The sequence below is a fragment of the Salmo salar genome, chromosome 11, assembly GCF_965601325.2.
Source record: "Salmo salar chromosome 11, fSalSal1, whole genome shotgun sequence".
In the NCBI taxonomy this organism is placed as follows: Eukaryota; Metazoa; Chordata; class Actinopteri; order Salmoniformes; family Salmonidae; genus Salmo; species Salmo salar.
The window spans coordinates 80,927,295-80,941,289 of record NC_138301.1 but is presented as its reverse complement, the minus strand read 5'-3'; the positions used below and the strand labels follow the sequence as shown (position 1 = coordinate 80,941,289).

General features: G+C 42.2%; 1 protein-coding gene across 8 annotated transcripts in view; it reads right to left on the bottom strand.

Annotated features, from left to right (window-relative positions):
• fcho2 (FCH and mu domain containing endocytic adaptor 2) overlaps nucleotides 1–13,995 on the bottom strand; it is a 102,129-nt gene that overhangs the window by 79,077 nt on the left and 9,057 nt on the right. For 2 of the 8 annotated variants that reach the window (XM_082958080.1, XM_082958082.1), the window contains exons 1-2: nucleotides 4,162–5,605; nucleotides 1,168–1,259 (exon numbers count right to left, since the gene is read on the bottom strand). In XM_082958080.1, the coding sequence (XP_082814206.1) occupies nucleotides 1,168–1,259; nucleotides 4,162–4,197 (128 nt within the window). In that variant the 5' untranslated portion in view covers nucleotides 4,198–5,605. Of the gene's footprint in view, nucleotides 1–1,167; nucleotides 1,260–4,161; nucleotides 5,609–13,995 lie in introns of those variants that run through there. The other 6 variants (XM_082958081.1, XM_082958083.1, XM_082958085.1 and 3 more) reach the window with 6 other exon arrangements.

The following is a 13,995-nucleotide window of genomic DNA, read 5'->3' as shown; positions in this document are numbered from 1 at the left end:
ACAATGGACGGGGCCATGTATCGTCAAATCTTGGGTGAGAACCTCCTTCCCTCAGCCAGGGCATTGAAAATGGGTCGTGGATGGGTATTCCAGCATGACAATGACCCAAAACACACGGCCAAGGCAACAAAGGAGTGGCTCAAGAAGAAGCACATTAAGGTCCTGGAGTGGCCTAGCCAGTCTCCAGACCTTAATCCCATAGAAAATCTGTGGAAGGAGCTGAAGGTTCGAGTTGCCAAACGTCAGCCTCAAAACCTTAATAACTTGGAGAAGATCTGCAAAGAGGAGTGGGACAAAATCCCTCCTGAGATGTGTGCAAACCTGGTGGCCAACTACAAGAAACGTCTGGCCTCTGATTGCCAACAAGGGTTTTGCCACCAAGTACTAAGTTTGCAGAGGGGTCAAATACTTATTTCCCTCATTAAAATGCAAATCATTTTATAACATTTTTGACAAACGTTTTTCTGGATTTTTTGTTGTTATTCTTTCTCTCACTGTTCAAATAAACCTACCATTAAAATTATAGACTGATCATTTCTTTGTCAGTGGGCAAACGTACAAAATCAGCAGGGGATCAAATACTTTTTTCCCCTCACTGTACTTTAAGTGATTGATTGACTTGAGAATGTAATTTGGTTACTCATGAAAAAGTGAGCATGTAGGCAAATGTGGTTGAAGATAGAAGGCAAGAAAATGGAAAATGGGTTCCATAAAGTCTTGAGAAACTTCTGTGTGTAAATCATCTATTGATGTCAATGGCAAATAGGTGCAAATCTTGAGAAGCGTGTGAATCTCAAGTTAGGGTTAGGCTATGAACGAATGCCAAATAACAAGTCAAACGGAAAATCCCCAACATTTAATTTGCATAACCATTGAACCGAAAGACTGAAAACAACACCTGCACTGAGAGAAAACCAGACTGAACATGAAATGTTTTAACAGACGGTCAACTCAAAGGTTAACTAGAAAAAGAGGGTTGAGTAACTTTGAAAGTAAGCCTCGAGATTCAAATTCACCTCTGTGATGAGAAGAACAACATTGGGTTAAAGGCTCAAAATGAGGGTGAGTGGAGGTTTAAGTAAGAAAACCCCATAGCCTGGTTACAACCGTCGTTAGCACATGACATAGCACAAAACAGATGTGGAACCAGGCTAACCAACAACGTACCTTTCTCTGATGAAATCAGTAAGTTCCTTGGAGGAGATTTGGCCATGCTTCATGTTATGGTAGAGAACATCAAATCCATTGTTTTTTTCGCCCTGGGGTAAAAAACAACAGATGGTTAGTAAACTGAAATAATAGTAGGCAGTAAGCCTAAAACCACTGAGAACATCAAACGCTCTATAGTGTTCCCTTGAGTTTGAGTTAAGCGGTTCGTCCATGCTTTACCGCACTGGCATTCTCCACTATCAGCGTTCTCATGGTCTGCATGGCTGTCAGCTGCATCCTCAGCAGCCTTGACTGGTCCACCATAGTCATCCTGGCCATAGTGTTCAGGCTCTACTATGCTCCCTATAGAGCTCTATGGTCCCTAACAGAGTTCTATGGTCCCTAGAATACTTCTTACGATCCCTGTACGATTCTATGCTGCCTAGAACATTTCTACAATCCCCATACATTAAGCATGTTCCAAATAACGTTAACGGAGCAGGTTGACGAAAGTGTGACTGTTGAAGACCTGTGTAGACAGTGGCCCCATCTGCGACAGAGGACCAGACTGTTTGTTTGTGTGGTCAGTAACCATCACTACTCTGGAGAAGGGTGTCCAGTTGCACCACGGGTATTTAAAAATGCATACATCACTAGGGCTGTGACGGTCATGGAATTTTGGATGCTGGTAACTGGCAAGGCAAATGGCCACGGTTTTCATATCAACTACACTTGCACTTTCTATGTTTCAGCAAGGAGCAACAAATTCTCATCACGTTAAGAGTCCATGTACCGCAGAAACATCCATCTTTCAGTCAGCTGTTACATTATTTTTTAACTATATGACGGTTATTTTATTTTCATGACGGCCTTCATCTGTAACCGTCGGTTACACGGTAATTGTGCCAGCCCTATACACCACCACTCAATAATTAATATGCCGTGGACATGTCTAAAACTGTCTGTTTGGCTAGTTTAAAAGGTCCCGTGTGGCTCAGTTGGTAGAGCACGGTGTTTGCAACGCCAGGGTTGTGGGTTCGATTCCCAAAGGGGGACCAGTACGGAGAAAAGAATGTATGAAATGTATGCATTCACTACTGTAAGTCGCTCTGGATAAGAGCGTCTGCTAAATGACTAAAATGTAAATGTAAAATGTTGATCTGTAGTTAGTTAAAACAATAAGAAATTGACCACCCCACCTCTGTTTTGGTAAATAGCTGAGTGGATGGGGCTGGAGAATTGTAACAACTACAGGGAACTACAGTTCCTGGGGTCCAGCAACATTAAGGCACTTATATACAATTTCAAATATTCCCTATGGCCAATACTCTACTAATCATATATCTACAATACAAAATCTATGTGTACGTGTGTGTAGAGTGCGTGTCTTATGTGTATGTGTGTGCGTGTCTCTTCACATTCCCCACTGTTCCATAAGCTGTATTTTTATCCAGTTTTTTAAAATCAGATTCTACTGCTGCATCAGTTACCTGATGTGGAATATAGTTCCATGTAGCCATGGCTCTATGTAGTACTGTGCGCCTCACATAGTCTGTTCTGGACTTGGGGACTGTGAAGAGACCTCTGGTGGGATGTCTTGTGGGGTATGTATGGCTGTCTGAGCTGTGTGCTAGTAGTTTAAACATACACCTCGGTACATTCAGCATGTCAACACATCTTACAAAAACAAGTAGTGGTGAAGTCAATCTCTCCTCCACTTTGAGCCATGAGAGATCTACAGGCAGCCCTGTTCTGAGCCAATTGTCATTTTTGAGGTCCCTCTTTGTGGCACCTAACCCACATGACTGAACAGTAGTCCAGGTGCGACAAAACTAGAGCCTGTTAAAAAGGCAGAGCAGCGCTTTACTATGGACAGACTTCTTATAGGCAGTTGAAATAAGCTTGTGAGACATTTAGGTTTTTTTTTTCTTCAAGAATCAATGGCTAAATATATATATATATATACATATATATATATGAATATAAAAGTTGAAACTGTTTTGAACAGTAGGTCTAAATAGTAGCGCTAAAGTGACGAGGTATCTATTCAACACATTCAGAGCACAGTGATGCAGAGGTCCTTTGCTAGACATTTCATACACGTGGGGAAGTGGCTCCCCACCTAAAGACATTCTGGTTTGATCATATACACGCCGAAGGTATTTCTTCCCATTATTTATTGATGAGCAAGTTGTGTTTTGTCTATGTAGCCTATTTATTCATTCAGTCACTTACAAACCTTCAACAGTTCTAAGATAACTTATCCACCATCTCAAACCTCTGCAGCAAAGTGTTTGTATGTTTAATTGTTTCTTTATTTCAATTGGCTGAGCTCTAATGGATGTGGCTAATTGACACAGCTGATTTTAACCATGGCAATTAGGTCACCTGCCGTTTCAAATAGGTGTCCCAAAATGTCGGTTAAGCTAGGTGAGCCATGGTTTTAAAAGTTGCCAATGTATTATTTATGGTTAACTTGCTCTGGAAATACAGTTTTAAAATAAACACAATACTTCTGAACAGTTTTTATCTCGGTCTTTGTTTTAAGCATTAAGTAGTGGAATAAGGCCAGCTCTTTCACAACACAGCTGAATCATTAAGTCTATTCACAGCAGAGGAGACAATAGGGCTGACACAGTAACACTGCTAATGTACCTCAAACACCAAAATGGACCGAGAGAAAGAGCACTGGGTAGGTCAGCATTATAAATACACTGAACAAAAATATTAAACGCAACATGTAAAGTGTTGGTCCCATGTTTCACGAACTGAAATGAAAAAAAATCCCAGAAATGTTTCATACGCATTAAAAGCTTATTTCTCTCAAATGTTTTGCACAAATTTGTTTACATCCCTGTTAATGAGCATTTCTCCTTTTCCAAGATAATCTATCTACATGACAGGTGTGGCATATCAAGAAGCTGATTAAACAGCATGATCATGGGGTCCTCCCGAGTGGCGCAGTATTGGTCTAAGGCACCGCATCGCAGTGCATGAGGCGTCATTACAGACCTGGGCTCGATCCGAGGCTGTGTCACAACTGGCCATGACCGGGAGTCCCAAAGGGCGGCACACAATTGGCCCAGCGTCATCCGGGATAGGGGAAGGTTTGACTGGAGGGAGCTTTACTTGGCTCAATGCGCTCTAGCAACTCCTTGTGGTGGGTCGGGCGCCTTCAGGCTGACTTCGCCTCTGACAAATTGGTGCAGCTGGCTTCCGGGTTAAGCGGGAGGATGTTAAGGAGCATGGTTTGGCGGGTCATGTTTCTGGGGACGCATGACTCGACCTTCGCCTCTCCCGAGCCTGTTGGGGAGTTGCAGCGATGAGACATGATCGTAATTGGATATCACGAAATTGGGGAGAAAAGGGGGGTAAAATACAACAACAAAAAACACACACAAAAAAAACCAGCATGATCATTACACCTTGTGCTGGGAACAATAAAAGGCCACTTTAAAAATGTGCAGTTTTGTCACACAACGCCACAGCAATGTCCACCAGAACTGTGGCCAGATAATTTAATGTCAATTTCTCTACCATAAGCTGCCTCCATCGTCGTTTTAGAGAATTTGGCAGTACGTCCTACCGGCCTCACAATCGCAGACACGTGTAACTACGCCAGCCCAGGACCTCCACATCTGGCTTCTTCACCTGCGGGATCATCTGGGGGTGGGGGATGGTTGTGCTGGTGCTGAGGAGTATTTCTGTCTGAAAAAAAGCCCTTTTGTGTGAAGAAAAAATGAATTCTGATTGGCTGGGCCTGGCTCCCCAGTGGGTGGGCCTATGGCCTCCAAGGCCCACCCATGGCTGCATCCCATGCCCAGTCATGTGAAATCCATAGTTTATGGCCTATTGAATTTATTTCAACTGACTGATTTCCTTTTATGAGCTGTAACTCAGTAAAATCGTTGAAATTGTTTATATTTTTGTTTAGTATATTCCCAAAATGAGCCGAAATAAACAACAAACTTCACAGTGCCAAAAGTATAAACACCGTTTTCCGGACCTCATGCTTTCCTCTGAGTAGTAGGCTACTGTTTAGGAAAGTTCAATGGTCGTTCGAGGAATACCTTACAGTGCCATAATTTTACCCCTACACATTATGGAGGTCAAACACAAAACTGACCTAAGATCAGGTCTTAGAGGCAACTTCCTCCTGCAGCAAAGGGCTATTCTGTTGCAGAGCCTAGGTCTGTCCAACAGAGGGCAGAAATTAGCAAGCTCATCCCAGCGCACACAACGCATGTGGACTTCCTAGTCTCCTGCAGCCTTTGGAACTGCCAATCGGTGGTCAACAATGATGAGTTCATCTCAGCCTTTGTCACCTTAAAGTCCTTAGACTTTCTGATGGAGACATGGATAACCCCATGAGAACAATGCTACTCCAGCTGATCTCTCATCATTTATGTGTTCTCTCATCGTCCGAGAGCATCTGGTCGTCGCGGTGATGGCACAGGACTACTAATTTCTCCTAAACTGAGACGTTCTATTTCCCCCCCCCCCCCCTTCTCTTACCTGTCCATTTGAATTCCATGCAGTCACTGTCACTTGTCCACTCAAGATTTGAGGTCCATGTTAACTACAAAGTAGCTTATGCCTACCTGGCAAAATGACATCATGATTATTTGCATCTATTCAATGGCAATTTGTTTTGCAAACTCTGTAATCACATGAGCGCTACAGAAACATTGCTAACCAAACAAGTCTCTGGCTTAAATAAATAAAAACATGAACAATTGTGACATCTGGATTGCTTAATAAAAGACATTTGAAATGATTTATACTTTTACTTTTGATACTTAAGTGTATTTCAAACCAAATACTTTTACTCAAGTAGTATTTTACTGGGTGACTTTCATTTCATAGTAAGGCATCTTTACTTTTACTCAAGTATGACAATTGGGTACTTTTTACACCACTTGGTATGCATGTAATCGTTAAGGAATGGGGATTGTTTCAGGATAAAGCAGAAATGGATTAGAGCTAAGCACAGGCAAAATCCTAGAGGAAAACCTGGTTCAGACTACTTTCCACCAGACACTGGGAGACTAATTCACCTTTCAGCAGGACAATGACCTAAAACGCAAGGCCAAATATACACTGGAGTTGCTGACCAAGAGTTCAGTGAATGTTCCCGAGTGGCCTAGTTACAGTTGACTTCAAAATATATGGCAAGACTTGAAAATGGCTATCTAGCAATGATCGACAACCAACTTGACAGTGCTTCAAGAATTTAAAATTCAAGTGCAAATATTGTACAATCCAGGTGTGCAAAGCGCTTAAAAGAGTTACCTAGAAAGACCTACACCTATAGTCACTGCCAAAGGTCATTCCAATATGTATTGACTCAGGAGTGTGAATACTTATGTAAATTAGATATTTCAATTTAAGAAAAAAAGTGCTAACATTTCTAAAAACATGTTTTCACTTTGTCATTATGGGGTATTGTGTGTAAATTGGTGGGGGAAAAAGGTAATCCATTCTGAATTCAGGCTGTAACACAAAATGTCGAATAGGTCAAGGGCTAGGAATACTTTCTGAAGGCACTGTACAGTATCAGTTCTTTATGTCTGACAAGTAGTATGGAGCTGTGTCTCGGGCAGGTTTTCGGTTAGCTGGCAATTTCAGGCTTTTGGCCGATAAATACAACTTTTGATGTTCAAATAATCCCATTGCGAAATAATGCTTTTTAGTCATTAATGGAAATCCATTTGACCGTCATGCTTATTGGTCTATAGGGTAATTTGCATAATTTAGTTCACAACTATCACACAGACAGAGCCTATTTTTTCTCAGCTGGTTGCTGCTGGAGTAAAACATGGGCTTTTATAAGCCCATTTATTGCGCAACATTTCTAACTGCAATCATGTTAAAAACAGTTTTTGCTGCACGATAAATTTATGAATTACCTTGGCACGCCTCCCATTCATCATTGAGGTGCAGGCAACAGGCTATCAGCACGTCACCCACCACCTTACAATGTGAGCTGGAGGCAGCATGCATTTGGAAAACATAAAACATTTTATTTCATATTATGAGGCATGTCTTACCTTGCTTGAAAGTAGCCTATAGGCAAAATCCGACCATGGAAACGATTATTTTATGATGACATCATAGGCGGCTCGTGAGTTGAGTTATTTATATATATTTTTTTACTTTATTTAACTAGGCAAGTCAGTTAAGAACAAATTCTTATTTTCAATGACAGCCGAGGAACAGTTTATTCTACAATTTCCATCCGTTCTGCGTGACAGTTCCAATTTTCATACGTGCATTTTCGTGGAACAGTTTAATTTAAATAACTTTTTGTTTCTCAAAAATCAATGGCAAGTGTTTAATCATAAAAATCAAAATTAAAATGATAAAAATCTCAAAGTTAAAAGTCAACCAATGCGAGATCACCAGCCTCTGCCATAAGGACACATTGATACAGAGTAATCCATTGACGGCTAAAGAAATGAGGGCTGGAACTCATAGCCTATGCAGCACTAGGCCAATAACTTCTATGCTCTTTCACACCAAGGAATGGTGATTATCGAGGGGGAGATTGCTGTAAAGATTTTTCAAAATAGCTTACTGTGAGGAGCTATAGTTTTAATATATAACTCGGAAAGGATGTACATTTTTTTTAAATAACACAAAAAACAACACTTTCCTACATTTTCGTGCAGCAGGCCAGGTAATTCTGTAAATGCTCAGGCGCGAGCACTCCCTCATCATTATCAGGTCAGAGAAACCAGACACACCCTCATTGCTCACATAGAGCACTCCAAAACAAAAGACAATGAAAAGAAATTGACAAATCTCATAAATGATGGTATGAAATAAACTAAAACTTGTTCTCACAAGTGTAGCAGGTTGTGAACTCTGCAAACCACGTGCATTGTGTGTAGGCCAGCGTAAAAAAAACACACAAAAAAAAACATTTTAATCTATTTTACATTCAGGCTGTAACACAACAAAATGTGAAAAAAGGGGTGTGAATACTTTCTGAAGAACTGTATGTCCCATCCTACATTCTGATATTACCAGGTTGACCTGCATTAGGTGATGCTGCATATTTTTTTTAAGGACCCCCCAATGTTAAAGGGAAAGTAAACCCAAATTACAAAATATTACAAATTGGTTTCCTTACCCTGTAAGCAGTTTATGGAGAATGTATGACAGAAACCAATTCTTTGGTTAAACCATCAACCCTAGCACAGCATAGATATGAAATACCCTCATTCGTCCATCTGTGCACCAGCTGTGATTCACCTCATCAACTGAAATAACCCTTGACTGCCACACAGCCACTTCCTGGTTGCGTCCTGAACAGGGCCACAGTCAGCGCTTTGTATCGGTGTCATACATCATCATCACACCCCGCTGTGCTCAATTAACACATGGGTTCATTTAATTCCACCATATTGTTTGCCCCCTCCTACCTATCCCCTCCGAGAGGTCAAGGGTCATGCAAGGCTCATTCCAAACGAACCTGCAGCCCAGGCCTCAGCTCTGTGGCTATAATCAATAGTATGACTTTAGCACATGACTCACACACCATGCTTTACATATCCTAGGCTAACAGCTGCAAACTATGTCCACTGTCTCTGCTACCTACTGTAAAGACCGTGACTGTCCCAGACCTTAGTCACCATAATGACTAGATACCAAGAGACCTACAGAGAGTGACAGGCAGAGGCAGAAAAATAGAGAAATTAAGATTGTATTTTTTGTACTGACAGAGAGAGAGAGAGAGAGAGAGAGAGAGAGAGAGAGAGAGAGAGAGAGAGAGAGTCGGAGAGACAAAATAAAACTCAAAACAAAATGTTTACAGCAACAGGAAGGGCTAATATTATGTGCTACTGGAATGCAGCAGTATAGAAAAAGAAAATGAACACAAAAGCTAAATAAAAACAATCACAGGAAACAGGTCTGGGCGTTCTTGCTTTTTCCGCCCCACCAGTACAATGCCCCATAGTGACTCGCAAGGAACAGTCACACACATTCTATACAAGGAACAGTCACACACATTCTATACAAGGAACAGTCACACACATTCTATACAAGGAACAGCCACACACATTCTATACAAGGAACAGCCACACACATTCTATACAAGGAACAGCCACACACATTCTATACAAGGAACAGCCACACACATTCTATACAAGGAACAGCCACACACATTCTATACAAGGAACAGTCACACACATTCTATACAAGGAACAGTCACACACATTCTATACAAGGAACAGTCACACACATTCTATACAAGGAACAGCCACACACATTCTATACAAGGAACAGCCACACACATTCTATACAAGGAACAGTCACACACATTCTATACAAGGGAAAAGCTGTGATGGTTATGAGTCTGAAAACAACTGTGCTGTGGTGGAACACTACTGACTCAGTGATACTAGGAGACAGGAGTGCCACATGGCTCTTGACTTCAAATGCCCCATTTGGAGACTTATTGACCAAGGCTCTGGTGTAGTGATTAAAACTCTAACCACACTTTGTGAAATTCAAGGCCAGTCATTACTCTTGGCCTGGCAGTAAGTGGCCTGTTAAGACTGCCCTCCGCCCCAGTGAAAGATAACCTGTGGAGGGGTTGGCACGTGCATATCAATCGATGCCTCTGTGGAGCGAGACTAGAGATGTCCACAATGCCTAATTGAAAGAGCTCAGAGCTTCCCAAGAACTGAGAGAGAGAGAGAGAGAGAGAAAGCTGAAAGAGCTGAGAGAGAGAGAGAGATCACTTTAATAAATGTACCCATTTACCCAAATAGAATCAATAGGCCTATTCAAGTTGTGCCGATGATTAGCAACTGATACAGTACAACATGCTACTTTTACGCCGCGGAAAGAATGGATTCTGTAATGTCTTGCATGCCAAATGCAGTAGAATATTGTTTTGCCAGTGATAGACCAGACCATGGAAATCGCTGCTATGCTTCTCTGCTACAGTCAGCAAACAAACATTGGCCTTAGTTAGACAAAAGTAGGCAAGAGTATAACCATGCGAGAAGTTGACAAATTAAGACTGCACGGAGTGTGTACGTGCACAAGCATACGTGCAAACGTGTGTATTTCTACTGGGAACACTGGTTTCACTCACACAGACAGCTAGCCAGGTGGAGAGGTAGTGACCTCAAGCTAAATTGTTGTAATGACTCTTCACGCAAACTATCTCTGTACGTCTCACGTTAGTTCACAACTAGCCTATATTCTCTAATGAGTGGAAATTCATTGGGACAGTTTTGCTAACAAACAAAAGACAACATGTACTGTACCTTACACATACAGTAGTCAATAGGCCCTAGTGGAAAAAGTAGCACACACATTATGCAATTGACATTTCCACCAGTTAGCCTATAGCGCCGCACGATCAATTCAGGGGACAGAACTTTGGCTTTAGAAGTGGGTGGGGACTTCATACCCGACTACCCAGAGGCATCCGCATGGTCCTAAAGTGCACCGTTGCCTCATTTTGTATCACATTCCAATGATAAAACTGTGGGGGGACAAAAATGCAGTGGAAGTTGCGCCCCTGCCATCAATGCACGGATCACTGACGAGAGATCAGCCAAATGTAGCAACACCTCAAATGTCAACAACTCCCTCAATGCTTCTAAATCTCATGTGCAACGGTTGCCCGCTAAACATAGTTTTTAAGTTAAGTTTTAATGTCACGTGCACAAGTACAGTGAAAAGCATTTAGTCAGTTCCAATATCAGATTTACAATGTGCAGTGATACTGGAGTGACAGAGGTACATTACGTGACCAAAAGTATGTGGACACCTGCTCGCCGAACATCTCATTCCAAAACTATGGGCATTAATATGGAGTTGGTCCCACCTTTGCCGCTATAACAGCCTCCACCTTTCTGGGAAGGCTTTCCACTAGATGTTGGAACATTGCTGCGGGAGCATTAGTGAGGTCGGGCACTGATGTTGGGCGATTAGGCCTGGCTCGCAGTCGGGGTTCCAATTCATCCCAAAGGTGTTCGATGGGGTTGAGGTCAGGGCTCTGTACAGCTCAGTCAAGTTCTTCCACACCGATCTCAACAAACCATTTCTGTATTATCCTTGCTTGTGCACAGGGACACAGCTTGGAAAATTCCAGAAAATTATGTCATGGCTTTAGAAGCTTCTGATAGGCTAATTGACATCATTTGAGTCAATTGGAGATGTACCTGTGGATGTATTTCAAGGCCTACCTTCAAACTCAGTGCCTCTTTGCTTGACATCATGGGAAAATCAAAAGAAATCAGCCAAGACCTCAGAAAAACAATTGTAGACCTCCACAAGTCTGGTTCATCCTTGGGAACAATTTCCAAATGCCTGCACATGCCAATGCCTTCCAAATACCACGTTCATCTGTATAAACAATAGTACGCAAGTATAAACACCATGGGACCACACAGCTGTCATACAGCTCAGGAAGGATACGCGTGTGGTCTCCTAGAGATGAACGTACTCTGGTTCAAAAAGGGGAAATCAATCCCAGGACAACAGCAAGGGACCTTGTGGAAATGCTGGCGGAAACAGGCACAAAAGTATCTATATCCACATAACCTGAAAGGCCGCTCAGCAAGGAAGAAGCCACTGCTCCAAAACCGCCATAAAAAAGCCAGACTACAGTTTGCAACGGCACATGGGGACAAAGATCGTAGTATATGGAGAAATGTCCTCTGGTCTGATGAAACAAAAATATAACTGTTTGGCCATAATGACCATCGTTATGTTTCGAGGAAAAAGGGGGAGGCTTGCAAGCCGAAGAACACCATCCCAACCGTGAAGCACGGGGGTGGCAGCATCATGTTGTGGGGGTGCTTTGCTGCAGGAGGGACTGGTGCACTTCACAAAATAGATGCCATCATGAGGAAAGGAAAAGTATGTGGATATATTGAAGCAATATCTCAAGACATCAGTCAGGAAGTTAAAGCTTGGTCGCAAATGGGTCTTCCAAACAGACAATGACCCCGAGCATACTTCCAAAGTTGTTGCAAATGGCTTAAAGACTACACAGTCAAGGTATTGGAGTGACCATCAGAAAGACCTGACCGCAATCCCATAGAATATTTGTGGGCAGAACTGAAAAAGCGTGTGCGAGCAAGGAGGCCTACAAACCTGACTCAGTTATACCAGCTCTGTCAGGAGGAATGGGCCAAAATTCACCCAACTTATTGTGGCAAGCTTGTGGAAGGCTACCAAAACGTTTGACCCAAGTTAAACAATTTAAAGGCAATGCTACCAAATTCTAATTGAGTGTATGTAAACTTCTGACCCATTGGGAATGTGATGAAAGAAATAATAGCTGAAATAAATAATTCTCTCAACTATTATTCTGACATTTCACATTCTTAAAATAAAGTGGTGATCCTAACTGACCTAAGACAAGGAATATTATTAGGATTAAATGTCAGGAATTGTGAAAAACTGAGTTTAAATGTATTTGGCTGAAGCTTCCGACTTCAACTGTATCTACACTACATGTACAAAAGTATAGGGGTAAGGTGACTAGGCATCAGGATATATAATAAACACAGTAGCAGCAACGTAAATTAAGACAAAACATGTAAAATATCCTATATCCACACGTGGCAGATGTTATAATCCTAATCAAACACCATGTTGCTTTATGCCGTGTGAAATGTGCCTGGCTTTCCATTATATGTATTCCATTCTATGCCAGTAGGAGGCCTCCATTCTGCGCCAATATAACCATATGTAGTTCAGAACGTTCCATATCCTGAGGAAGTTATTTGGTTATGGCTGAATTGCTGCTTCTGCAATGGATAGCATTAGAACATGTCTGTTCCACCACCACCTTCTACTACACTAACTCTACAGTATTCCCATTTCTCTACCTACCATTATAGACCATTAAGAGATGTTGGTGTGTGTTTACACACCAGACGTGGCGATTGTGTGGTTTTGCAGAGCCTTATGCTGGGAGAGACAGTACAGAGCTCAACTCTGATGATCATGAATTAGTGCTCATTTCAGTCACTTAGCAAAATCGTGCATTCGTTTTAACAAGAGCTGGCCTGTGGTAGAGGTCTTTACAGATCCACCTGTACCCGAAAAGCCGGATCCAGAATTCGAAATAATGTCACGGGTCCTGGTCAGATCTGATTGTTAAGGGTCTGTGTCATTTTAACGGACTTGTTCCAGAAGGACCCATACAGATCCAAACGCTGCAGTGTGGGGTCGGGGTGGGGTGGGGAAGAGACAGAGAGAGAAATGCTATCATTTATGCTACTGCTCTTTGCTTTTCATGAGTGGCGCGTGTAGCTTGTTGTTGGTCAATTATAAGTCATCGTAGCAGCACTAGGCTACAGTCATAGAGCCTCTGTGTGGGGCAAAAAGTTAGGGGATAAATCAATGGAAGATGGAATTAAAATGACGGAATTAAAAGAAGGATAGGCTACAACGACCAAGATCCAACAGGTAGGCCGCTACTGTATATTCTGAATGGAGTTCTTGTTTGTAACTGTAGGACGAGAAAGCACATGCCGCCTCAAATAGCCTAGCTATCTAGCTAGCTTAACTAGCTTCTCCGGGCTTCATTACAGTCAAGACATGTAGCTACTACGTAACCATATTGGATGATAAAATAACCTAGCTATGGCAGGTATTAGTCTACTATAGCGTGAGTCGGCTTGGTTGATTGCTGTCTCTCATCCCTCCCTCCCTCCCTCCTCCTGGTTCCCTGTGTCACTCGCTCACACTCACGGTAGCCTATACACACAGCGGCCCCTGCTAGAGCATCACCTCACTCTGCCGCCTCTCCCTCGCGCTTTATCAGCTCTGGTTAATAAAGTAGCTTAAAAATTTACTCTTCTGCTG